Genomic DNA, 24,320 nt, shown 5'->3' with positions numbered 1-24,320 from the left:
TCAAAAAATCTGAGCTCAAATTTCCTCTTAGCTTCTCAGAGCTTCTAAAAGCATCTCACGGTCTTTACTAGAAAATATCCCATTACAGTAAACTGGTCATGGCGCTCACACATACATGCAAACACATAAAAACACCCTTATACATGTTTAACAGAGATGAAGCCGCCCCTAATCACATCATATGAATTTGCACACGCTGCAGGATCACGCTGTACCAGATCAGGCAAATCATACTGTACCACCTTTGTTTCCCAAAGCAGGACAATGAAAATTAACATCAAAGTAACAAATATGGAGTACATCATAATAAATACATTCTGATAAAAAAAACTATTCTGATTGTTTTATGCATAATATCTGCATTTAATATCAAGTTTTGTCCAAGTGTCACTGACCATGTGGTCGTCTTCACGCTGAGGTTCTCCCAGTTCGAAGACTTCCTCTCTCTGATCTATACGAAGTCATTTTGATTAAATTTAACTTTGATTAAATTAAATCACATAGTGTGTAAACTCAGTTTGTTTGAGGAGGACCTTCACCCATCAGAACCTGGGCGTTCCAAAATGAAAAATAATTTTTCTGTAACAATTTTCTCTTGATAATGTGGCAGAATTTTACTTTTACTTGAGCAATAAACCCCTTGAATTCATCGTTTGTACTTATTTTTGACCAGGTATTGTTTCCAGAGTTCCTCTGCGAATAAAGCTAGTGTGATCATGACACCTCGAGCTAAGTTTTGCCTGACAAGGTGAGTGTTTAACCATCTTATTGCTCCACTGCATCACACACCAGATAACCTCAATCATCCTGACATCACCATGTTTATGTTCTTTTATTCACTATGATAAAAAGTGATGAAAACTGTGTTGCAGCAGCGACGGCTTTGTTTCATGAGTGATACTGAAAAGTAGAAGGTAACGAAAATTTTCCTCAGTATTTTCTGTCTTCACTGTCAACAATTTCCACTAAAAGTCTAAACTTTTAGGAGAAAACACAATATCCCCAGTGGAGGGTTCATACAGCAGTCTTTGTCATGACATTTTTTATTCACATGAGTGACTTTGGTCTGGGATGTGATTCTCCGTTAGGGTGCGAGAGGTGGAGGAGCCTCCACGTCCTGCTCGTTCAGGAGGGCCACACATCAGCCACATCCAAACAGTGCAGTGGGTGTGGCAGCTGGATGCCTGGAAAACGTAGCTTCTAAACCACGTGTACAGTGAACAAAGGCCTAAACTCAGAACACAATCAAAGACCAAACAAAAAGAGTGAGGAAGCTGTCTTAAAAAACACCGAGCTTATGTAGGCCTCAAGCAGGTGATTTAACTGTCAATGTGGTGGGAGGGGCCAGACCAGCAGGTAGAACCTGAAAGCAAACCAGAGGCACGTTCTATGGCTGTCACCCAATCAGAACCGCTGACACTTCCTGTACAGACCGGAAGGAGTCATACTTGCCAACCCTTTGGAGACTCCCACTTTTCATTACCCTCTGCTGGTTACCTTCCTTCAGATGCCCTGCAGGGACAAATTACCGTTTTTCACATTCGATTTTGTAGGAAAGGGGCTATAAAATCTGCCACCTCGTTTTCTCTGCCAGTTCACATGGGTGGGGGTGCACAGACTCCTTAAGGGCAGGGCAAAAGAGAATGAATGAATGAAAAGAGCTACATATTTCTAGCCACAGATATACACAAGTTTATACTAGAGGGGGACAATTCTGTGGTGTTCCTGGGATTTAACGGTATAATTATTTATGTGATGCTTTCTGAACATCCTGCAGTTGTATTTTACTTATTATTTTGTTATTTCCATCCTTCAAATGTCACCATAATGCAGGAAACACAGTCCTTGAAACTCTTTTGAGGGTATGAATCCCCAGAACACCGCCGTGGTTTTCGAAATGCTCGTGATTTTGTTAAGGTCTTGAGGTTGGCGAGTATGAAAGGAGCATCTAAGGTTACAGTCATAAACCTCTACGTCAAAGAATACGACTAGATACGTCGAGCAGAAGCACATGAGACGATCACAGAAAGCTTCATTTAATACAAATACTTTATTGACAATGTGTGTATGGCATACTTTTTGATGGAATTGCTAAAACATGAGAACATAAACCAGGTTTGTTTTATCTGAGCAGTTTACAAAATGACACTGAGAAACTGTAATGCATATATAGAATCAAAAGTGCATATTCTTGTTCCTTTTACTTTGTCCATATACACATTACACTATACATAAATAATTGCATTGTAAAAATGACTCAAGTATTTACATGTATAATATACTTTATATAATATATAAACTTTATATTAAATCTAGGTAGATTACAATAAGGATACTGGGTCAGGTGAGTCTGTGAGTGTCTGTGTGCTATCTGTGGTTGTTGAGTAGCACCTCCAGCCAGCACGGACAGGAAGTGATGAACTGTCTGGAGTAGCAGGGGCCCCATCCTTTAGCAAAACTGATGCGAACACTGTGGGGGTCCCAGGGCCCCTCGTGGCTCTCTGGCTTCATGCCGTGCTCCGCCATCCAGCTGGAGCGCTCATAGTCAAACACCTTGAGGGAGAAGCCCGGCATCACCCTCTTCACACTCAGCCCTCGGGCACTGGGCGGGTCCAGAGTGGGCGAGTGGATGAACACCGGGTGCAGGCTGCGGTTGTACACCCACACTCCGTCCGGCTCGCGGCTCAGCACGATGCCGTAGCCGATTTTACTGCGAATCTGCTGCACACTGCTGCTGTTGCCGCTGCTGTTCCCTCCACTTCCATGGCTGTGATGTCCATGAAGACCCAATGTGCCGTGTCCGCCCGGGTCCTCCCGGCGGCTGTGGTAGGCGTTGGCATGGAGCTGGCCAAGGCAGAGGCCCGTGCCCTGAGGTAGGTCATAGAAGATGTTGAGCGAGGGTTCGTAAGCTGGATAGAGGCGACCCACGCGCGTTCGATGCTCCCAGTAGGCGACGCTGCACCAGTGAGAGCGATGTCCGCCGGAAGTCGAGGAGCCGATGGAGGTACCAGTGTCTGGGGAGAAGACAACAAGAGGAAGGATTAATGATTGCAAAGTATTGAGTACTTATTTTTCTGACAACTTTTGACTTTCCTCCCCACATTTGATCACATATATCGGTGCAAGAAACAACAAGGAAAAAAAACAAGATGGGAACAGATAGAGAGGGAGATTGAAATGGGGAGAAAGGGGCTTGTTAGCGTCTCATGGGCAGGGAGCTTCCAGTGTCTGAGCAGAAGAAAAGAGGAGGAAGAAGTAATGTTTACAATCTCTGATGGCATTAATTCCTCTGGAGGGGAGGTGAATGATGTGTTAAAGGGGAAGATGGGAGAGGAAGTCCTCAAGAAGGCATGAGCCACACTATCGGATACTCATTCTCCGTTTTCGGTTGCTATCTGATTACAATCAGAATCATCGATATTATTACCCAACATCGTTATTAAAAATAGTGGTGAGCCATGTGTCGTGATTTATGAGGAGTTTACATCATCAGTGGGACTTTGTGGTGTTTTCATCACCATGAAATACCACAAAACAAGTGTTTCTTCACACTTTATGACTTAATTAGATCAACATTCAAAGACAATAACGTTTATTAATTATCGGGTGCCAAAACTGAAGCTTAATGGTGGGTCAGGGGTCAGAAACAAACAGCTACTGTATTATATTGTTAAGATGCCAGTTCCCTTAATCGACTGTCGCTCTATTTTCTCTATGTAAAGGGAAAAATAACACAGCATTAACAGCGATTTATGTGACCTTTTCAACAGAAACAGCTGCGAGCAGAATCCAACATTCTGACGGGTCAGCTCCGGCCTGCAGGCTCCACTTCAGGCTGCTCTGCTTTAAAACTAGAATGTGATTGCCATCAGAACTCTAACAGTCCCATTGATCCTATTGAATCCGTCCTGTTGATTCAAGTCAATACTCAGGACTTCATTTTGATTTACTTGACAAAGGAAACAAACTCATCCAACTGATTAATGTGCAAAATTCAGTACAGCCTTTGACCCGTAGACACATGGTATTTCCTCAATTACAGTATTCAAGTATACTGAGCAAAGTACTTAAAGTATCACTAGTTAAGTATAACAATACTCACTGCGCAGTAAAATGTTCCCTGTTGTCAGTGTTCGTAAAACTGTCTTTTACAATGAATGTGATCGATAAAAAGTACACACATAATGAAAATACCTCAGTGGCTCCAATATTTAAGTGCAGGAGTTGAGTGAATGTACTTCACCACATTCCTCCACTGTTTGTGATCCATGTTTCCGCGCTCATTAAACCACTCAGTGACCCCTCAAGCGTCAGCCCTCACCATGTTTCTCCACTCATTTATTCATGCTTCTCCTCACTCATCTGAGTCTAAACTGCCAACGCTGAGCAGCCCACTTCCTCCTCTGACATCCCTCATCGTCTCCCTCCATCACACTCCTTCAGGTCCGCAGAGGAAGAGGAGGTGGAGAGCGGTGGAGAGAGGAGTCGGGGGTTGGGGAGGGGGTGGTGGCGGGTGGAAAAGCATTCAGCTCTCTGTCAACCAAGCGCAAGCCCATGAACCCTTGAACCCCCAGCCCTCATGCTATCAGCTCACATTAACTCCCACACAGAGTGATGCCATTATTTTGCTCCAGAGACTCTATTGACACAGAGGATTTAAAGACCCATGTGCCTGTGGCCCCATTCCTTTCATATTCCAGAGAGCACCCCCTCTTCATCCGCCAGGGGCCGGGGCGGCTGCCGCGCTTCTCCCGTTAACAAGCTGCTGCGTTCGGGTGAAACTAGACTGAGATTAGACTAGGTGTGTTATGTTTGCACAGCGGCCATTTTTGTTTTCGGGGGGGGGATGGGGGCAGAGGAGGAAGAGGTGGTGGTGGTGGTGGTGGTGGTGGTACGTGGAGCTGCTGGGAAGAGCAGGAGGAGATGTGTGTGGGTGTTTGTGCGCAAACACACACACACACACACACACACACACACACACACACACACACACACACACTAGATGATGAGATAGGGCCTCACACAAGCACACGTACACACACAAATTGGGCCCTCTGATCCAAACAGTATGACTATAACACACACACACACACAAAATTGCACTTCTCATCTGAGGCCCACGTGTGTCATTAGTGAATTCCAGGCTGGCAACTCCTGCGGTCTGGAGTTTTTTACAGCTCTCCAATAAGAGAGCAGGCTGCTCAGCTCGCAGGATCTCTCTCTTTCTCTCGCTCTATCTCTTCCTGACTCTCTCTCTCTCTCTCTCACACACACACGCATATAAAAACACACACACTTTTACAAGCCATGCTCTTCCCTGTAATAAGGTAACACAAACATGTCTGGGGAAACACAGGGAGACTTTATGAGCTCACGATCAAATTAATTCCCAGGACATAAAACAAACTGGGACTTTTTAGGGTTTTTTAGACTTTGTGCACTTTAATTTCTGTCATATAATGAATGATGCTGCAGAAGATATAGTATTAAATCTTGTCTTTTAAGTGTTTAATGCATTCAGCTTTAGTGTACTGCAAAGAGAGAGAGAGACCAAAACTCAAGTATATGATGTGATTCTAGAGCTGTGACTAGTCAACTGAAAGAAATTTGCCATAACTGTTTTGCTCACTTTTTAAGTTTTCTGGTTCCAGCTTCTTGAATGTAAATATCTATGACAGTAAATGAGGCCTTTTTGGGTTTTGGACTCTTGGTTTGAAAGAAGTAGTGACATGAAGATGAAGATTTGAGTTTTGGCAGCTTGTTTCGACAATTCTCGATCAATCTTTGACAGACTGATTGAAATAATGGAATCAAGTCTTCAGTACCAAAGGATAAGTTCACTACAAAATGAAAATGGCTGAAACATGCTGATTTCTTTAAAACATTAAAGAAATCACTAAAATTATCAGCAGGAAGTGAAGACATGACAGTTATGACAGTAGAAGTTAGCATGCTAACCACTTAGCCTTCACACATCAAACTTTATTTTCCACTTATATTTCTTCATCCTCTGTCGGGTGTAATTGTTCTGAAATCTTCTCTCGGAGCATTGGGAGACAAATAAAACGTATTGAAAGTTTAAAAGGTCATCAAAAGGCTGTGAACGGACAAATGTCACATTAAACATTAGCACCAGAGTCCTCCGAGGATCGACTGATAAGCTGTGAAGTATGAAACACTCCATCATGATTTCCACAGTGTCTGACAGCGCGAGTGGTACAGCATGTCATGTTTAATGTTTCTGGCACCGTCCTTAGTGTCATCGTGCTCAGCCTGGCTATCATCCAGCTCAAGGTATAATGAGCGCTCGTGTGAGAATGGCGAGGGAGAGCGGGGGGAGGAAGGGAGGAGGACGTCCGACGTCTTCAATGGAATTTTTCTTAAAGGCGGGTTCAAACTGAAGGTTATCAGTATGTTTATGTTAGAGCGGAGGAAGTCGAAAAACTGTGTGCGACTGCATGAACGTGCATGCCTGCGTCTGTATGTGAGGGCTGGCAGCAATTACGCCGTCCTGCAAGCGTTTAGGCCGACCACCATTTAACAGCTCTGTTTACCAATTAGATAAGTAGCCTTTGTTATTTCATTTCAAAATCACTGTCTGTTAGTGCCAATCTCATCCAAACAGCCAGTACGCTTCACGGTTGTTTTTATCCACGGCCTGAACAAAGGTGGAGAGATAAAGTGGAGGAATGTAAAACAACAGCTGTAATTAAATCACAGGAATCCACGTCTTATACGTCGGGACCTGGTTTGTTTGTGAGCTGATAAAAAGCAGTAGCAATCGCAGGTCAGAGGTAAGGCGGTCGGTTTCCTGCCAGCTCCACGCAGACTGTCAGCTCCAAACAATAAGAGCAACACTCAGTATCAGTTAGACATTTCGGGAAATACTCTTATGCGCTTTCTTGCGGAGAGTTTGACACCACGCTCAAGTCTGTGCAGTAAATATGAAGCCGCAGCCAGCAGATGGTTAGCTCAGCTTAGCATAAAGACTGGAAATGGGGGGAAACAGCTAGCCTGTAACAAAATATGCCTTCCGGCATTTCTGAAGACCTCTAATTAGCGAGTTGTATCTCATTTGCAGAACTTGTAGAAAAGAGTGTGGAAACAACAATTTGTAGTTTCATGGGGCGTTGTGCACCAGATTATTTGTTCACAAGGAGACGGGACATCTGAGAGTGTTTGCATTTTGCCCTCTGTGATGACAAGACTCCAGGAAGTCCCTCACCTGATCCTCTGTACAATCTTTGCTCATGCAAATTAAATAAACAGGGTTGTTTATTAGAATCGTTTTACACAAGACAAATTACCCACCATCTGGCTTTTGTCTTCAAAGTGAAAAGGTATAATTGACATTCGATTCTGGGTTAAATGACTCTGAAGCAGTTGCACGTATTTATCGGCGCCATCTCCGATTCGATACCTGCGATCGACACATGACAACCCAGGTGACATGCTTTCAGGTGCAAGGCTATGACAAGTGTTAATGTTGAGTTCAATGGCGCGTGAACTACAAGCAGGGCTCAACCATTGTTCAGTCAGCGCTGAGTTCAAAAAAGAGACTGAGCTAAAAGTGATTTTAAAAAGTAACCATCATAACATGGTCAGTGACCTCCATGCTGCTTTCTGCTGTTTCCTGTTCTCCGGCACGCTTTTGACCTTTTGCAGCTCAACACTACATCAAGTGAGAAACACAGACCCAAACTGTTACAGTGAGTGTGCTGTTTACGAGGCTGACGTGAAGCAGAATATGTTCTTTTCACCCGCCACCCATGTAGAGCCCACAAGACAAAACAAGATGGCATGCTTTCATCTTCTGGACAGGATCTTCAGTTTTTGGACCCAGCACCCCGCTGAGTTCGATGTCAAGTTTAATGCTGACAGGATGATCAAGACCCCAGATTTGAACCCTGCAAGAGTAATTTCCTGTATACAGGTAGCGTAGTTTAATAAATACTGACACTTCATAACGCTTTTCTATAGACCACACACACCTAATGCAAATAAATACAACTAGAAAACTGGACTATACTCATTTTTTACGCTTCACATGTCCAGTGTAGCCGGAACAGAGCTGTTTCCCCATTTCCTGTCTTGATGCTAAGCTCAGCTAACTGGCTGTAGCTTCGTGAGCAATTCCATCATTACTCAGCCATAAAACAAATAAATGTATGTCCCCAAACTTTTCCCGTAAACTCGCTGCGCTTCCTCCAGTCTGAGCAGCGGAGGCTTCCTCCTGCTAACCTTCACCTACACGGAGAGGAAGACAGTTGAGGGGGGCAAAAAAGGGGGAAGTAGACGAGTAAAAAAAAAAAAAAAATAGAAAAGAGAGAGAGACTGGGTGAAAGAGGGAGCGGGAAAATGAGAGGGAGAGAGGGAGAGAACCTGCCAAGCATAACCAGCATTCACGGAAAAAATGAAGAGAGAGAAAGAGACTGTGAGAAAGAGAGGGAGGGAGGGAGACCCTCGTCTTTCATCCATTGCCAAGGATTAGATTCCCCTCCAGTTATTAGACTCTTCCACTGTGCTGAAAGAAGTGGGTGGGTTGGGGAGAGGGGGGGAGGAGGGGAGGGAGTGTCGGGGGGGGGGACAGAGGGACGAGAGGGGAGGATAGAATTCGGCTACTGACCATTGTCGCTTGCCTCTGAGATGCTTTGTTTTGGTTCAACTTCCTCAAATTTCCCCCCGAAGATCGAAAAAAAAAAAAAAAAACTCGAAATAAAATAAAATGAGGGGGGAAAAAAGAAAACACCCCTCCCTGGCTACAAATGGTAGGTTCTGTGTTGTTTGAGACAACTATCATTACAGAGCAACTTCAATCCAGCAAGCCACATTTAAGCTGGCGTCTCGACTATCTCTGCCATCAGAGGGCTGCGTTATCGCCAGACATGGGCTTTACAGTCGAACACAACGGGGCCCTCGCTCACAAACACACACACACACACACATACACACATTCTGGCAGGCAGGCAGGCAGGCACACACACACGCACACACACACTCCTTCCCTCTCTTTTTCCATTGTAAAGTGGATTTTGTGATGACGCCTGCTGCAGCGTGCAACAAGACATCTTTCTCCGCTTCTCAGATAATCACACAAGAAATACAACTCTCAAACAGCCATCCATCATTTCATACAAACAGACGACCACATTCCTTGAACCTGCAGGTCAACTGAGCCGCAGGAAAGTTACAGCCTGCCCCGGTAAAATTCCTAGGAAGACGTGTTCGGAGGCAGTTTGGAAAGCTCCTCCAAGAGGAAGAGAGAAAGTAACCAGTTTCCTGCATTTCTGCAGCTGAAACTTCAAAGTGCCAGAAAACTTAAGCCAAGGACTGTCTCAGGGTTGCAGACATCATCCCGGACAAACTCTGCTGCCATGCTGTACATCATCCAGTGACCCTGTTGGTTCTGTGCATTAATTCGACAGGTGGACAAATCGTACATATTGCGTCGTTAACATTTGGAGAAAAAGTGAGAGTTCAGAATCCAGGTTCTCCTCCTGGAAACATTTTGTTTTTGGTTCAATTGCAAAACTCAGAATGAGGAAAATTGACTAAATGAATCAGTTTCTGCAAAGGTACTGGTTTAGCTGTTGGTCAAATGCTCAGTTTCGGTGACTGCAGCACAAAGTTCTCACTAGTGCAGCTTGTTTTTTGCACAACAGCCACTGGAGATCGAGAATTTGTCAGTGAGTCAATGAAAAACATCTTACAAGTGAAGCTCGACAATTATCACGCAGTAGACGAGGAACTTGAATACTGAAGACGCACTGCAGCTATTATTATTCTTATATGATGGCTAACTACCTCACCAGAGGTATTTATTAGCTTAATGAGCTAAAACTCACTGTGCGTTCTCGGCTGGTGAGACAACCTCCTTGATTTCTGAACCTGAATTAATCTAAATAGAACTGACTGACGGACTGACTGTCTTGCTGAAGCAAGTTCATTTCCAACAGCAACTGTTTTTAGTGCAACTTAGCAGGAGGAGGGTGTGGCCGGAGCTTAAATTATACTTCTACAGTATATTAAGGTGTCACAGCATGAAGTGATTTATTGTCCTGCAGAGAATCTCCTCAGTGTTGCCGCACCAGTGTTACAGTAGATTGTTTGATCGATCGCAGTTCACTCATTCATTCCACTTGTGACAGAAAAGGGTGGAAACAATCACATCAAAGTCAACGTTTGAGCTGGAAATGTCACTGCTGGCAGAGGATGAGCTAAGATGTGGAGCATTTTTTGATAACAGTCAGGCTGCTGCATGTTGTTTGCACGATCAACACAACACGGCAGCTCGATCACACTTCATGTTCAGCCCCTATAACGTGTGGTTAAACTTTCTGAGAGGTGCAGACAAAACCTGGTCTTTTACCTACAGAGGCACCCCAGCAGAGACTTGAATCAGCCCTGATCGAGACACACTTTGCTGCTTCATGAAAGACCATCCTTTATTTCATAAGAACAACCAGACTTTCCCACAAACCCCTTCAAGAAAGATGATTTAACTCTGAACAGAGACACAAAAGCAGACAGAGAGAAGCCGAGCCGTGCAGTTGACAAGCCTCCCCTCCCAACACATTCCTGGACAGGCCCTCTTCCTCGACACTTCCTCCCCCCGCTCAGCCAGTCACTGGGGTCAAGTTGACAAGTCTCTCATTGAGCCTCACGTGGTCCGACTATATGGCCTTCACTCCTCACAACATAATTACACACATTTATTGGTGGAATGGATCCATTTGTTCCACTATGAAGAAGGAATTATGAAACTCCCTCTAAAACTTGATTTGGGAGAATTTGAAACTCTCTCAGTGCAGACGCGCTGATATGTGGACTGATAACACAATGCACAATCGCTATACATAACTCAAACAGTCAGGAGGTGCAGCGAGGACTGTGAGAACTGAGTGCTACGAAGACAATGTGTAGAAAAACAAGTGCCAACACATTCTGCATGAGCGTTCAGGACATCTTTTTGTATTTTTCACTGATACTTTGAACATGTTAGCAACCCTCTTTCAGTCTCCAGCAACTCCTGAGAGAAATGTCCGGCTGCTCAATGCTCCACTATGTTCACTGGCTAGTTGCTAATTAGCTTATCGGAGACTTATTGCAGAAAACAGCTATGGTCCAGCTGAAAATGACTGTAAAAACACTTAAGCTGTGGCTGTTAAACCTAAACAATGATCTGAAGGAGAGGCGCTGTAGAGTCTGAGGATCTGTGACTTCATCGCTACTATAGCAACACCTCAGATATTCAGCTGATTGATTGTTTATATGAAATATTGATTTATGCTGCATATCCATGAACTTTAATGCAATCAGAAGTTTCTAACTCGTTATGAAATCCTCTCAGTCTAACAGGATTCTTTAAGACCTACATAAGCACTTTCTGTACATGCATTACATGCATTTTGTATGACGGAGTGCTGAGGATGAGCTGAAGAGTCTCACTCTGTAGTCTGGTGGTCCAGCACCAAAACAAAGTTCGTTTTGTTTCGTCATCTTGATATTACAGACAGTTATCAATCTTACAGCCTTGAAAAATACAAACATTAGCTCATTGCTGTGTGTCCTGTGAACAGTTGTTTGAAATAGTATTGAGTATATGTCTTTTCTTTTGCTCATTTCCAAAACTAATGCACATGCTGACCAGGATCTTTACTACAGGTGGAGGTAACGCTCATACTACCTTCGACCACAGGGGGCGCCAGAATCAACACAAAATCCCCTGTGGCTGCTTTAGGTAGTCTTATCTAAGACTTTTAACAGGTCTTTTGTGGATGTTGATCAGTATTGTGCTCATTTAAACTTTATTTTGAACTGACACTGGTCTGAGAATCACATGTCAAACAGCAAATGTTGCCTCTGTTGTGTTAATCACAAATTATTTAGCCACTGCAAACAGTAAATCATCATTCGATCTATATAAAAGACAACTTTTAACATAATTTCAGAATCAACCAAGATAATTTTTGCCCCAACGTGAATCGCCCTTGCATTTATCATCTAGTCATCCCCTGTTCAATCTCAGCATTGAGTAATGATAATAAAGGAGCTGACAGAGAAATACTGTACATTAAACACTTCAGCTTCCTGGTTGAACAAACAACTTTGGAGCATCAGAAGTTGCATTTTATATCTCTTTAAGTGGGTTACGTCAGGGCTAGATCATCACATGACTCTACTCCACAATGCTCACACATGAGTTTGCAGTTTGCAAAATCTGATAGCGAAGCTTGAATAGTGTATGTGTTTGGTTGAACTCTCGGGTGAAGCACAAAAACACACACACACGCAGTTGTTCTCACTTACAACAGGCAGCTACATCGGCTGAAAACCCCTGAAAATGTCACCTCCCTCAAACATACTTCAGCCTTAACTCAGCGCTGCTTTCAGCGCTCGCAGCACAGGCGACAGTTTCCAACATTTCTTAGAGTCAGAGCCTGTCGACATCTGCAAAGAATCTTTAGGTTCAGCAGCATGGCAGGATTCCATTAAAAGCCAAATTGTGGGTTGGCAAAAACTCTGAGGGAACAACGGAAAGCCACAGCCAGTCCTGTAATTTAAACCTTATTTTAAATTGTGATGGCCTGACAACATGGACTGAAAGAGAGGGGGCGAGAATAAGAGTTAGAAAGACGGAGAGAAACAGGATAAGAGACTGAGAGAGAGAGCGAAAACGTGTGTACAACAAACAGTAGAGGCTACCAGGGCAGATGTCGAATTAACACCGAGACAAAGAGCAGTAAAAGTGGAATTAAACATGAGAGGGAAAAGAGACTGGGACGGCAAGACAAGGGAGAAAAGCTAATAAAAGCATAATGTGATTCGTCACAATATCAGACCATGTCTGCATGAGAATCAGGACTTCATCTGATGCATAGCACTTCTTCAATCCATGAGCTTGTAGCAATATGTCTGAAAATGTAAATGATATGCTTCTCTCAGCACTGTGGTATCTGCCCGCACACTCAACAGTGTTAACACAAGTGCATAAAGCAACGTTGCATCTATAAAGAAACCAATCACTAATATGAAATATCAAAACATATGAAACTCAATGATGTGCGTGGGACACCTTCAAGTCTTTGGTGAATACCATTTTCTGGTAACCGACATGATGCTTGAGGCAGTTACATTTGTGTGTTTGCCATTTTGGAAAACCAAGAATCTCAGTCTGCTGTTGTTGTGACTTTTCAGATTATAAAAAAAACTTCTTTGCAGCAGATGATGGACAAACAATGAGCAGGACTTTGACACCAGAATGTGAGGTCTGCATCCTGAGTCCTGTCTGTGGTTTGACTTTGGCGACAGAAGCACTCTGGTTGAGGTCAAGGAGAGACTGTGGTTTGTCAAATGTTGACAATCACGTTGAGTTTCCCGATTTTAATCACTGCAGACATTTCTGTATTAAACCAAGACCACAAGCTTTCCTTAGACTTTGCCCAAGTGTTGGCATTGGCTAAATGTTAACCATAAAAACTTTAATAACGCTACAGTCAGTATGAGCGGATAGTTCATATTTAATTTTGTTTTATATTTGGTTTATTTCAGTGTATGATTTCTAAAGCCAGATCTACAAAACAAATAAAACACTGAAACACAAACCACTCATACACATCATGATTGGAAAATGAGCAGGGCAAGAAAAACGTTTAATACCTGTTAACGATAACATAACTATGGTTTACCACTAAAAGGTCATTCCTTTTCTTTCTTCAGACCATATAGGGGTAATTATGTGTCTCAGTCAGAACCTAGTGCCTACATCACCCACAATGCAACATAGTGACATCACTGTAGGCAGTTTATCAGATTACATGCAGCTTCCTCTGGAGCCACAAAAGGCTTTATACTTCCCTTTTTCACATGCGCAGTCACGCTCCCTAAGACCTGTAAACACACTTTAATGTGTAAAATTGGTGGAGTTACCCTTTAACAATGTTTTCCTTCAAAATCCATTTGCTGTTGTGAATTAGGCACATGTAAACAAACGGAGAGAGAGTTGTAATGACAGTGTTAACATTCTGGCCTTCGGCCTAAAATGTGAAAGCGTTCAAAAAGCGAGTTAAAAAATGAGATGAAAAGAGCTCTGGGTGAGTTATGAGCTGCGTCCCTGGCTGCGTGGCCTGCTTGTGGTGAAAAAGAGCCATGATGGAAAATATTTGAGGAAATGGCAAATGCTTAATGGGCCAGCACTTGATGTTGAATTCCATAGTCTAATGTGTCTCAGTCAGGCATAAGAGCAAGTGTTGTACGCGTGCCAGCAAACAGGCTGGAGGTTCAGGTCACTGAGAGGACCCGTCCGGACTTAGATGGATAGATTCTCACTGCGCGCAGCTGAACGTGGGTGTTTACTTTCTGTCTTTGCATTATTTCAAACAAATTCTGAGAGGGTGTCTCATTTAATCTTCATACTTCTGTGAGTTAAATCCTGACTGCAGACCGGCAAGGCCTCAGTAGATCATTTGCAAAAAAACCTTGTCCAACCTGGACTGACCTGCAAAGCTTCGCACTCTCTGAACTAAACTCACAAAAACAGCACGGTGCAGTCACACTCTTAAAACTGTCTCCCAAACTTCCAAGAATGTCGGTTCAGCACCGTGTTCCTTCAGTATTAACGGCGATATGTTCAAACACGTATCAGATGTCACTCTCCAGAGTCAGACCCCCTTATCCCCCTCCCGCCTCTTTCACTCAGAGACCCTACTCCCCCTCCTCACCTTCCCAATTTCCCAACATTCCTGGGCCGTGCCCCATCAGTCAAAGGGCCAATTCATGGGGTTAATGCAGCAGCGAGTGCAGACAGGGCTTTGAGACAGGATGTTTGGCTGATACCTTGCTCTGCTTAGGCAAACAAGCCACCAAAATATGATTACTGAGGGCAGAGAGGGAGCAGTCTTCTTGTCTTACTTCAGTGCATCTAGGCCGCACTAATGTCCACTAAGTATCATTGCTTTACTTGTTTCCACATGTTCAAAAGCCAGAGCCTAATGACAACAAGGTGGACGAATGTTTGACATGTACAATGATGTCAGATGGTAAAAGCTTGCAGGAACATCACTTAGTTTTTGGCATTGTCTCTTGATCCCTTAAAATAAAAATATACATCGCAGAGTGAAACGCTGGTGAAAACAAGAGCAAACGTGTACTTTGTTTAAGCTAGAGGAGCTTTGAGGCTGTAATGCTCATTGCACAACATAGTGTTGCATAAATCAAAAGGGTTTATCACTGGTACGGTCGACATTTTATGACAGAACTGAGTTTATCATCAGAGTTAGAATTAGCCTAATTGCATACAGACTCCAAATATGAGCAGTCATTAGAGGGAAAGGGGGAGAAATGTGGAATTTCTGACATGTATAGCATCTGCTTCAAGAAAGACAGAGCTACAAGAAGTATAGAAGTGCCCACAACAAGACAGAAATCAATATAAATAATGTCCAAGTTCATTAGAAATGAGGTAAATCCCACTGTTTGTTAATATGTAGGATAATTTAGCCTGCTAGCAAAGAGCTATTAAAATGTTAAGCAAGGAAATGTTGTGGATTTATGTTACTTTTTCATTTATATGGTGCGCTAACCTGCCAAAGTATAACATGTGGACCAACCACTGTTAGCCCAGTTAGATTTAGCAAATAGGCTATCATTTAGCATGTAATCATGCTAATGTTAACATATGCTGACATACGGTGCAGTTTGTTTATACACTGCCTAACCTGCAAATGAAGATCTATTCAAATGTTGGGGAAATCGTTTAAATGGCGTGACATTGCTAAAGTGCTAACCTGCCATTAGGTATGTTGGCTGTTGTGAGATTTAACACTTTTTATTTAGCATGCTAGTATGCTAATGCAAGCATATGCCTATATATGGGTTAGGGTGTTCCCCTGAAGTCAGACTTCTTAAAAGGAAAGTCAGATGCACTTCACCAACCCTGACCTCAAAATCGTAGATGGCTGCTCCACATAACAACAGCTGTGAAGGCCATAAAAAACACAGATCATTAGCACTTCTGTCATATTTGTGTCTCATTATATCAGTCTTGCACACAGTACAGTCCAACTTCTAGCTATGAAAATGTTTCCGTGTTTGTAACCTGACAAAAACTGGTTTTCGAATTTGTTCTACTGGAACACAGTCAACTCCTGACTCCGACTTCTGAGGACTATGGGACAGCCAATAGAGTCACCATGCAGGTCTGGCATGCAAAAATGGTTTGAAGTTAGCACGTTTGTTTGACATCGTACTAATTTTTTGCATGCTAACTTAACTTGCTAATCAGATTGAATTGCCAATGATTTCTGTCTGGTAGGAAACTTATTTAGTAGCCTACAGCTGAGGTTGACAGGAACTAACTAAATTTGAATGTATTTCAGTAAAATAAACGTATTTTAAGTTTATATTGAGTCTGTCTGTGAAATTATGATAAAACGTTGGTGCAACTAAACACAAACAACTCTGCCATGTTCTAGCTGATAATAACAATAATATTTGCGTAATACCGAATACTGTGATTTCATTACAGCGTGACATTTTCTGAGATGGTTATCAAACCGTGAACATCTCACACTGTTGTCACGAAATTAAAGCGGCTTGTGAACATCAGTAACAATTTGATGACCAAATGATTAACTTGTCTGCTGACAAAGAAAGAGCGGAGAGGGAAAAAATGCAGAAGTGCAAATAGTCCAAATAATGTGCAGTTAGAAAAAAAAGCCGCACGCGCTTTATCAGATATATTATACAGCAGACTGTCTTTGTTATCTTGAAGTTATGGAGCAATTATGAAGGAAAAACAGCAGAACTTTGTCTCCCCTCCAACAAATCGCGTGATTTGTGAATGTGTGCGTGTGTGTATGTGTGTTTCTGCCCTGATAGAACCCCTATGTGAGTACTCTGAGACGATCTTATCACTGAGTCAGACAGAAATTCCTCCCTCTCTGTCTCCCTATCACTCACACACACACACACACGCACACACACGCACACTGACAAGAAGCAGCTGAATGACACGAGTCACACAGGGATGGTCCGTGCAGATATAAGCCTCCTAAACTTCCAGTAGACGTTTCCCTCTTTTCAAAGCGGGGGCTGTTTGCTGCGGTTTAAAGGGAACGTTAACTGATCGAATGATAAAAGAGGCCGGGGCAAAGGTATGTATGGACCACACCCTGCCGCAGACTGCTTTTTTCTATAAGCTCAGGCACACAGTCGGTTTGAAAGGAGTAAAACAAAGATGCTGAAGTGCTGGAGAACACGTTCAATGCTTGTATTTGTTCTAAAGAAAACATCAGAAGCTTTAGATGAGCTGCCAGAGGATCACCTGCACAAAACAAGATTCATTTACCCTCTTTAAAGGTCTCACCAGCATCAATGGTTTTGCTTGAGCTCCAGACAATTCTTTGATACGAGCTTCATGTTCAGCTTATTTCCTGTTCTTACACCAGCTTTAGCTAAAAGTAGAAAGAAGTCTGACAACCTGCAGAAGTTAACAACAAAAGCTACATGCAGATTTCTTGGCTGCCTCTGTTCTGCTTTCCTACTCGTGCTCTTGGCCTGAGCTCCAGCTCTTGGCTCCAGCGTTCTGGTGTGGGGGGCAGGGGATCAGACCACACACACACACACACACACACACACACACACACACACACACAGTCACCCAAACACTGCACACACCACATCGTGTATGAAAACCGATCTATTTCCACTCGTTTCACCAGGCAGACAATAGGAGGCCGCCTCTCTCACTACTCAGCTTGAACATGGCTTAAAATCACATCATAAAACTCGACTTCTGATTGATAGGAAACATCGACAGAAGAGACTCTGGGTGATTTTTTTAACACAGCTTCCACAAACAACACCTTTTCTCCCTATTTAGTCAGGGAAAGTCATTGAGAAGTACCTTTGACAGTAGGCAGGGTGCAACTAACAAATATTTTACTCATTAGTTAATCTGCTGATTATTTTTACAATAAACCTATACACTGCCAAAAGAAATAAGACAAAATCTTGTTAAAATATTCCACAACTCGAAGAAATCGTCTTTAAACTGCTTCTTTTGTCAACCGACAGCTGACAACCAAAAGACTCTTAAACTATAGGCATAAATAACACAGAAGATCAGAAGATCCTCATGTTTAAGAAGCTGCAACAAGCAAATATTTAAAAAAAAACTGCAGAAATAATGATAGACACTATGAATTTATGGGGGACATACTGATTAGCTGTCAGCTATTAAATTAATCACAAGCTATGGTGGTAATCGATAAATGGGTTTGAGCATTCTTTTAAGAAAAAAAGCTCAAAATTCTCTGATTCCAGCTTTTTAAATGTGAATATTTTTACTCCTCTAGGTGAGTGAACAGAATTATTTTGGGTTGTGGGCAAAACAGGAGATCTTGGGCTTTTTCACCATTGAAATTTTATAAACCAAAGAACTTATTGACTAATCGAGAAAGAAGTCAACTGATTAAACAAAGTTCTCTTCCTGACACTGCGGAGAAGTCTTTGAGACAGTTTAAAAACCTTCATGTTCGGGAAAAAATGCCCAGAGAGTAGAATCTAAGAAACTAAAGCATCTTGTTTGTGGTCAAATTGTTCCAAGAGTAGTGAGGTGTCCTTCGGGAGGAACCAGGACCCTCACTGTCTCTAACGTTTATGGCAACGGCCCGGCCCATCAACATGGAGAACAAACGTAACAACAGAATAAATGACTCCAACTTTAAGCATCAGCTTTAACGACAAGGCTCAAGCTAATTCCTGGACACATGACGGGAAAGCAACCCCAGAGAGAGCCTCACTGGGGTCCTGCTGACTCCTCAGACAGCTCCGTGATGCCGTGACTACACTAAACAGACTTCATAGGTGCCCATTCGCCTTTCAACACCGTCCACAAGTGAGCCCGGGGAGGCTTGATCGAGTGGGTTTGTGGGTTTCTTCTAACGCTACAAGGACCTCTCCAGCCGACCCCAGCACGTAAACAAATAAAGCTCCAGTTTCATCATCTAGAGGGGGCTGTTTCCTGTCCAAACGCAGCCCTCAGCCTGCACTAACCCCCCCCACACACACACACACATATACACACAAAAAACTCTACACCTCCGCCTCATCAGAGCCGCTCAGCTCCCCCGCCCCCAAAATGCCAGCCTCTTTCCACTGCTCAATTGCCGAGAGGAATGGAGGGATTTGAGGGAAGAAAGAGGGAAAGAGGGGGATGGGTGGCTGGAGAGGAAGAGGGGATTGGGAGTATGCGCGGGGATCTTATTGCAGCTTCATCCCACTGAAATATTTTTGCTGTGTAGAAAAGTAAAGGGAAGAGAGAGAGAGACAGAGAGAGACAGAGAGGCTACACTGCTGGGGCATCGAGATAGCCAGAGACCCCGGACCCCCACCAGGCCCTCCGTGCCTCCCTGACAATAGGAGCTTTATGCAGGGGAGTGTTTGGTTGTCTTAACAGGCTTTGAAAAAAAAAAAGGAAGGAAAGCACAACGTAATAACACCGGCAAATGTAATTTACCCGTTCATGTAAACAGTCAGAGAGGATGCACGCTCGGTGTGTTTGCATGCACGAGTGTGTGCGTCTACAAGTGCACACACGCACAGGCACACACACACACACACAATGCAAAAACTTTTTCCAGCTGTGCTTCCAAAACATATTTCTTCGCGGTGACACACACATCTGTCCGGTCACAGTGTTCGTGTGTCTGCAGCAACGATGCTCGTGTCTCACCTGTGTAGTCTCTTGGCGTGATGTGAGGCGGACTGGAGGGGAGCGGGGGCACAGGTTCAGTGTAAGACAGACTTGAGTCTAGGAGAGGAAGAGGAAGCACAAGACGAAGAGTGAGAACCAGATCATCATTTGACAACAAGACATTATCAAGCAAAATATAAGACTGTCCCTTAAATATTCTCTGGTGAGAGCTCCTTAGAGGAAGGACGAAAGAAAGTTGATCGTCGAGTCTCATTCTGGGGAAACTTTGGGTCGAACGTTGGTATTCAGCGAGGTCGGAATGGGACTAAACAATCAACTATCTTTCTCCAGAATCCTTCCCTTCAAGTGTGAGGATTTGCTGGTATAAATATTTTGGGTTTAGGGCTGGGGGGGGGGGGGGAAGCTAAGCTATTTCAACCTAAATACAGTCGGTCAGAGTGAAGAGCAGACACAAACAGAGCCCGCCTCTTTCAAACTCTGGATGTCACGCTCATCAAAAGGTAAAAAGGAGAACAGGTGAAGTCGGCAGCTTTTCAAAGATAATCTGTGTTTCCAGTTTTAAAAAAAATGACAGTGACGACATCCTCCATGTCTTTCATTGGTTTGTAATGTGGTGGGACATTTTTCCAAACTCACCCAGTGGCTTGTGTTCGTCTGAACGGGACAGAGAGTATGGGGGAGGAGGTGAATCTGGAAATACAACAAACAATTCCAGTTAAGTTGGCGGCTGTCTGGTCTTAAACCTGAACTATCAAATGAGCAATGAAACGACTGAACGTCAAGTCTTATACAACGGTTGCTACCTCATTGTTTGTCTGTTTGTACATATTTTATTCACTGTATCATGAACGAGTGCTCATCCCACGCGGACTTTAAGGACAGAGGACATGTTTAACTTCCTACATTAAATTCCAAACAAATAATTAATTTTTCTGCCACAAAAACAATTTCCTTCCTGAAATACAGCTCATGTTAATTACCACATATCTATCAAGAAGAACTCACGGTCAGCTGTTCGATCATCAAGCAATAAAAACAGAAACATAAAATGTGCATATATCGATCTCTTACTGCTGATCCAAGGACTGTATTCAAGTATTTTTGAGGTACTTTACTTGAGTATTTACATTTTCCACTACTTACTGTATAAAATAAGAATTTAAAAGTTCAGAATACTCACTGTGCAATATCAACTGTAATAAGAAAGTTGAATCAAAGAAGGAATTATTGTTAAATCTTGACTATAAATATCAAATTGCGGTAGTGGTGGAAGTGACAATATATTTTTTTAGGTACTTTACTTGAGTATTTCCATTTTCTGCTACCTTATACTTCCACTTTACAAACTTTTGGAGCTAAATATTGTACTTTTTTATTCCACTGCTACTTTATTTGATAACTTTAGTTACTTGCTACCTTGCAGATTACACACTGCAACGGAGCCAAAGACGTGCTTTTTAAAAGTATCTAGACTCTTAATCAGATAATGAATATAGAAGATAATGCTGACCTGTGTATACATGTAAACATATGTTTAATTGACTTTCGCTTGTACTTTTGACACTTAAACACATTTAATATCAGCTCATTTAAGACTTTAAGCCCAGTATGATTCATATAAGTGACTTTCAGCTTCACCACAGTATTTTAACAAGATATCTTTACATTCCTGCTTCAGGCTGTGTTTCATGAGATATGCTCATAATTTGGGATTGTACCAAACATGAAGAGAGGATTTAATCTAAAACCTCATGACTGCATAACTGTCAACATACGTAGACTTTGTTTTGAACTTTTAAAATCCACCATCATAACTCACATCCAAGTGTTTCATCCCAAACACTGGATCTGTCTTTTCTGGGAGAGCGGCTCGACTCTGAATGAGTTTGCCTTCCATCTTTATTTAGTTTTAACAGACATTTTCACCCACACAGGCTCTCAGGGTGACTTCTGTGTGGAAGCAGAGAGCTGTGAGCTGTTCTGCTGCTGTTCCTTCAGTCCAAAGTGGACATGGGTTTGTGGCTGCGGCCCCTTTAAGAGCAGAGCCAGTAATTGCCGGAGTCCTCAGTCAGTCAGATACCCAGCGAGTCAGTCTGGCGCCAGCGCTATGCAAACTGTATATTATCGGCACTCCTTCACCTAAATAACAAGAGGAGGACCTCCTTGTCAGAGAAAAAAGAGCCTAAGTGCAACTCGAGAGCGACCTTCAATTGGATGATGTGGGAAGCAGCAAAGTTTGTGCGCACATTTAAATAAGTGTGTAATGTGTTTGGAATGTGGAGAGGAAATCAAAGTAATGGTTGAACAAAGTAAAAGGCGAGTTATGAAAATAAAACTGGAGGGCAGGCAGTAAAACTAGAGTGGCGGTGACATTTGTTCCCAGCGGGGCTCAAGTTTATGTATTTACGCATGCAAATGCTGGATGACTTCATCAGTAACAGACGAAGAAAAAGGATGATTTAATGGGTGTTTTCCTCTTTTTTTTTTTTAAGACACTTTCATCAAACCATGCATTCTCTTTGAGCTGCAGGCCTCAGGCACTCAACACTCCGGTTTATTGGAAATCCCCATCTTTCATAACGTATCAATATTTATGATGCATAAAGTGATTAAATTAATGAGATAGATTTTAGTCTCCAGGCCCTCCCCATGACTTCAGGCCTCACGAAGATGTGTGATGCTCGTCATTTATTAACTGCTGTCATTGTTGATCATTTGCAAGTTGAAAGGTCTGACGGGAGATGGTTCTTCTCCACTGGTACGGTCCTTACCTGGCCCACATAGGCGGCTGTAGTGATAGGGGTTGCAGCACACCTTTGCGCTGTCCACTGCGCCGAAGCTCTGGCAGTGGCTCAGCGTTTTGAGCCTGGCTGACGGCGGCAGGTCGCTCCAGCGGTACATCTTACACAGGAGATACTGTGGAAAGACGTGATGCGCCCCGAGACGCAGCTCAGTGCCCGGCACCATGACGCACTCGCTGGACATCCCTCCTTTGGTCTCCACAGCCTTCACCAAGGCGTCCAGACATCTCTCCTTGAGTCTTTTAAGAAAAGCGTGAGCAGTGCTCGCCAGTTCCTCCTCCAGCCCCGCATGCCTCGGTGCGCACTGAGGGCCCCCTCCGTCTTTTTTCGGGGCCCAATAAGCGCTCCGAGGTCTGAGATCCCATTCCCCAAACAAACAACACGTCACCGTCCTACTGTCGCCCTCCTGTCCCCGCCGGGAGCCTCTGTGCTCCGGGGCGCACATGGCACCCCGGTCATCGTCCGCCTGCTCCTCTTCCTCCCTCTCCGCACTCTCCGCCAGGTCTCCAGCCTCCCCCGTGAGTCCCGGAGCCGGGTCAGTGTGTGTCACCGACCGCTGCTCATGCCTGTGGAGCTTTCCTGAGTGTCTGCCGCACGGACCGGTCCGTCCTCCCTCACCTCGTCTGCTTCCATCCCGCCCGTCGCTCTCGGTGACCAGACGGCTTCTCCAGAGTCGCCGAACAAGACCTGAGCGTTTCGACTTGAACATACGACAACCTAGACAGTTTTGGATGCGTCCTGTCGGTCCCGTCCGGGTCCCGGGAGATGCCACATCGATTTACACTCGTCGCGCAAGACCGGGGGTTTGTGCACGGTGCGCGCAACATGCGCAGCCGGTGGTCACCGTCGTCTGGCTCTCCCGCAGCATTAGAAAGACATATTCAATCATGCGCTGCGTTAAACATCACTGAGCGTCTGAAGAAGGAGAAGGCTGACCTGCTGTCGCCAACTCAATTAAGCCACAACTTTTGCCACTAAGCCTTCAGCTCCCCCAACACTCTGGCGATCCCGCACACAGCCCGCAAACCATAGTTAGGAGCAGTATCAGTTTACATTAACGCGAACAGCATCAGGCACATACATCCGAAAGTTTTCCCAGAGTTTCTCCTTCAGCCCCGTGAACCCCCCTGATCCGTAAAATCCCTCCTTCACCCCGAGATAAATCCTGAAAGATCCCGACTGCCACTGAGGTTGGAGGCAGTAATCCCGCTGCAGAGTCCCGGGACAGAGCAGAGGTGGTCGGGGACTCCGGTGCCAAACTCCGGGACGGATTCCGTGCTGAGAAGTTGTTTTAAAGAGAGCTGGAATTACTCCACTCTCCACTCCCCTACACACACTCACACACACACACACACACACACACACACACACACACACACACACACACACACACGCGCGCACACACACACACACACAGTCAAGGCAGAAAGGACACAACCGAGCTTGCGCGACTAAGACTTTCAAAATAAAACCCACATAGAGAAAAAAAACTGCAAGTGTTTGTTCACAAAACGTGTCAAAAATTGAAATAAGTGGTTGTTTTTTTTTCTTTCTCTTTTGTGATCCAAAAGTGTGTATTAAAGTACATGTACTAAAAAAGGCCGTAGATGCTTAAAGGCCACTGTGTTGTTTTAGAGAAGCATCAAAACATTTTGAATTTTGATATTTGCAATATTAATGATACAATAATACAAACTCAGATACAAACTTTGATAGTTTCCATTTTATGTCCAACTGACCTGCTGCACCCAATCTACAGTAACCTAAACGACTCAAAAGAATAAACCAGCCATGAATTCTTT

General features: G+C 43.7%; 1 protein-coding gene across 2 annotated transcripts; it reads right to left on the bottom strand.

Moving 5' to 3' along the window:
• Positions 1-2,059: 2,059 nt before the first annotated feature.
• LOC119018830 (mothers against decapentaplegic homolog 6-like) lies at positions 2,060-23,836 on the bottom strand. 2 transcript variants are annotated; one of them, XM_037096828.1, is made up of 4 exons: positions 22,489-23,836; positions 20,354-20,407; positions 19,736-19,813; positions 2,060-3,014 (listed from the first exon to the last, which is right to left on the bottom strand). In XM_037096828.1, the coding sequence occupies exons 1-4, from the start codon at positions 23,225-23,227 to the stop codon at positions 2,368-2,370; spliced, it is 1,518 nt and encodes a 505-aa protein (XP_036952723.1). In that variant the 5' UTR covers positions 23,228-23,836; the 3' UTR covers positions 2,060-2,367. The 2 variants fall into 2 exon arrangements, with proteins under 2 accessions (XP_036952723.1, XP_036952724.1); XM_037096829.1 differs by lacking the exon at positions 20,354-20,407.
• Between the last annotated feature and the right edge of the window lie 484 nt (positions 23,837-24,320).

Source organism: Acanthopagrus latus, chromosome 4 (assembly GCF_904848185.1).
Source record: "Acanthopagrus latus isolate v.2019 chromosome 4, fAcaLat1.1, whole genome shotgun sequence".
Classification (NCBI taxonomy): domain Eukaryota; kingdom Metazoa; phylum Chordata; class Actinopteri; order Spariformes; family Sparidae; genus Acanthopagrus; species Acanthopagrus latus.
The sequence above is the reverse complement of the archived record's forward strand: the minus strand, read 5'-3'. Positions and strand labels throughout refer to the sequence as shown.

Bases quoted from the DNA above. Each gene is read 5' to 3' on its own strand.
- LOC119018830 (XM_037096828.1), bottom strand. From the start codon at position 23,227: ATGTTCAAGTCGAAACGCTCAGGTCTTGTTCGGCGACTCTGGAGAAGC. The intron at 19,814-20,353 runs GTGAGTTTGGAA...TTCCTCTCCTAG, and splicing joins AGACGAACACAAGCCACTGG to ACTCAAGTCTGTCTTACACT. The intron at 3,015-19,735 runs GTGAGACACGAG...TCTTCTCCCCAG, and splicing joins CACGCCAAGAGACTACACAG to ACACTGGTACCTCCATCGGC.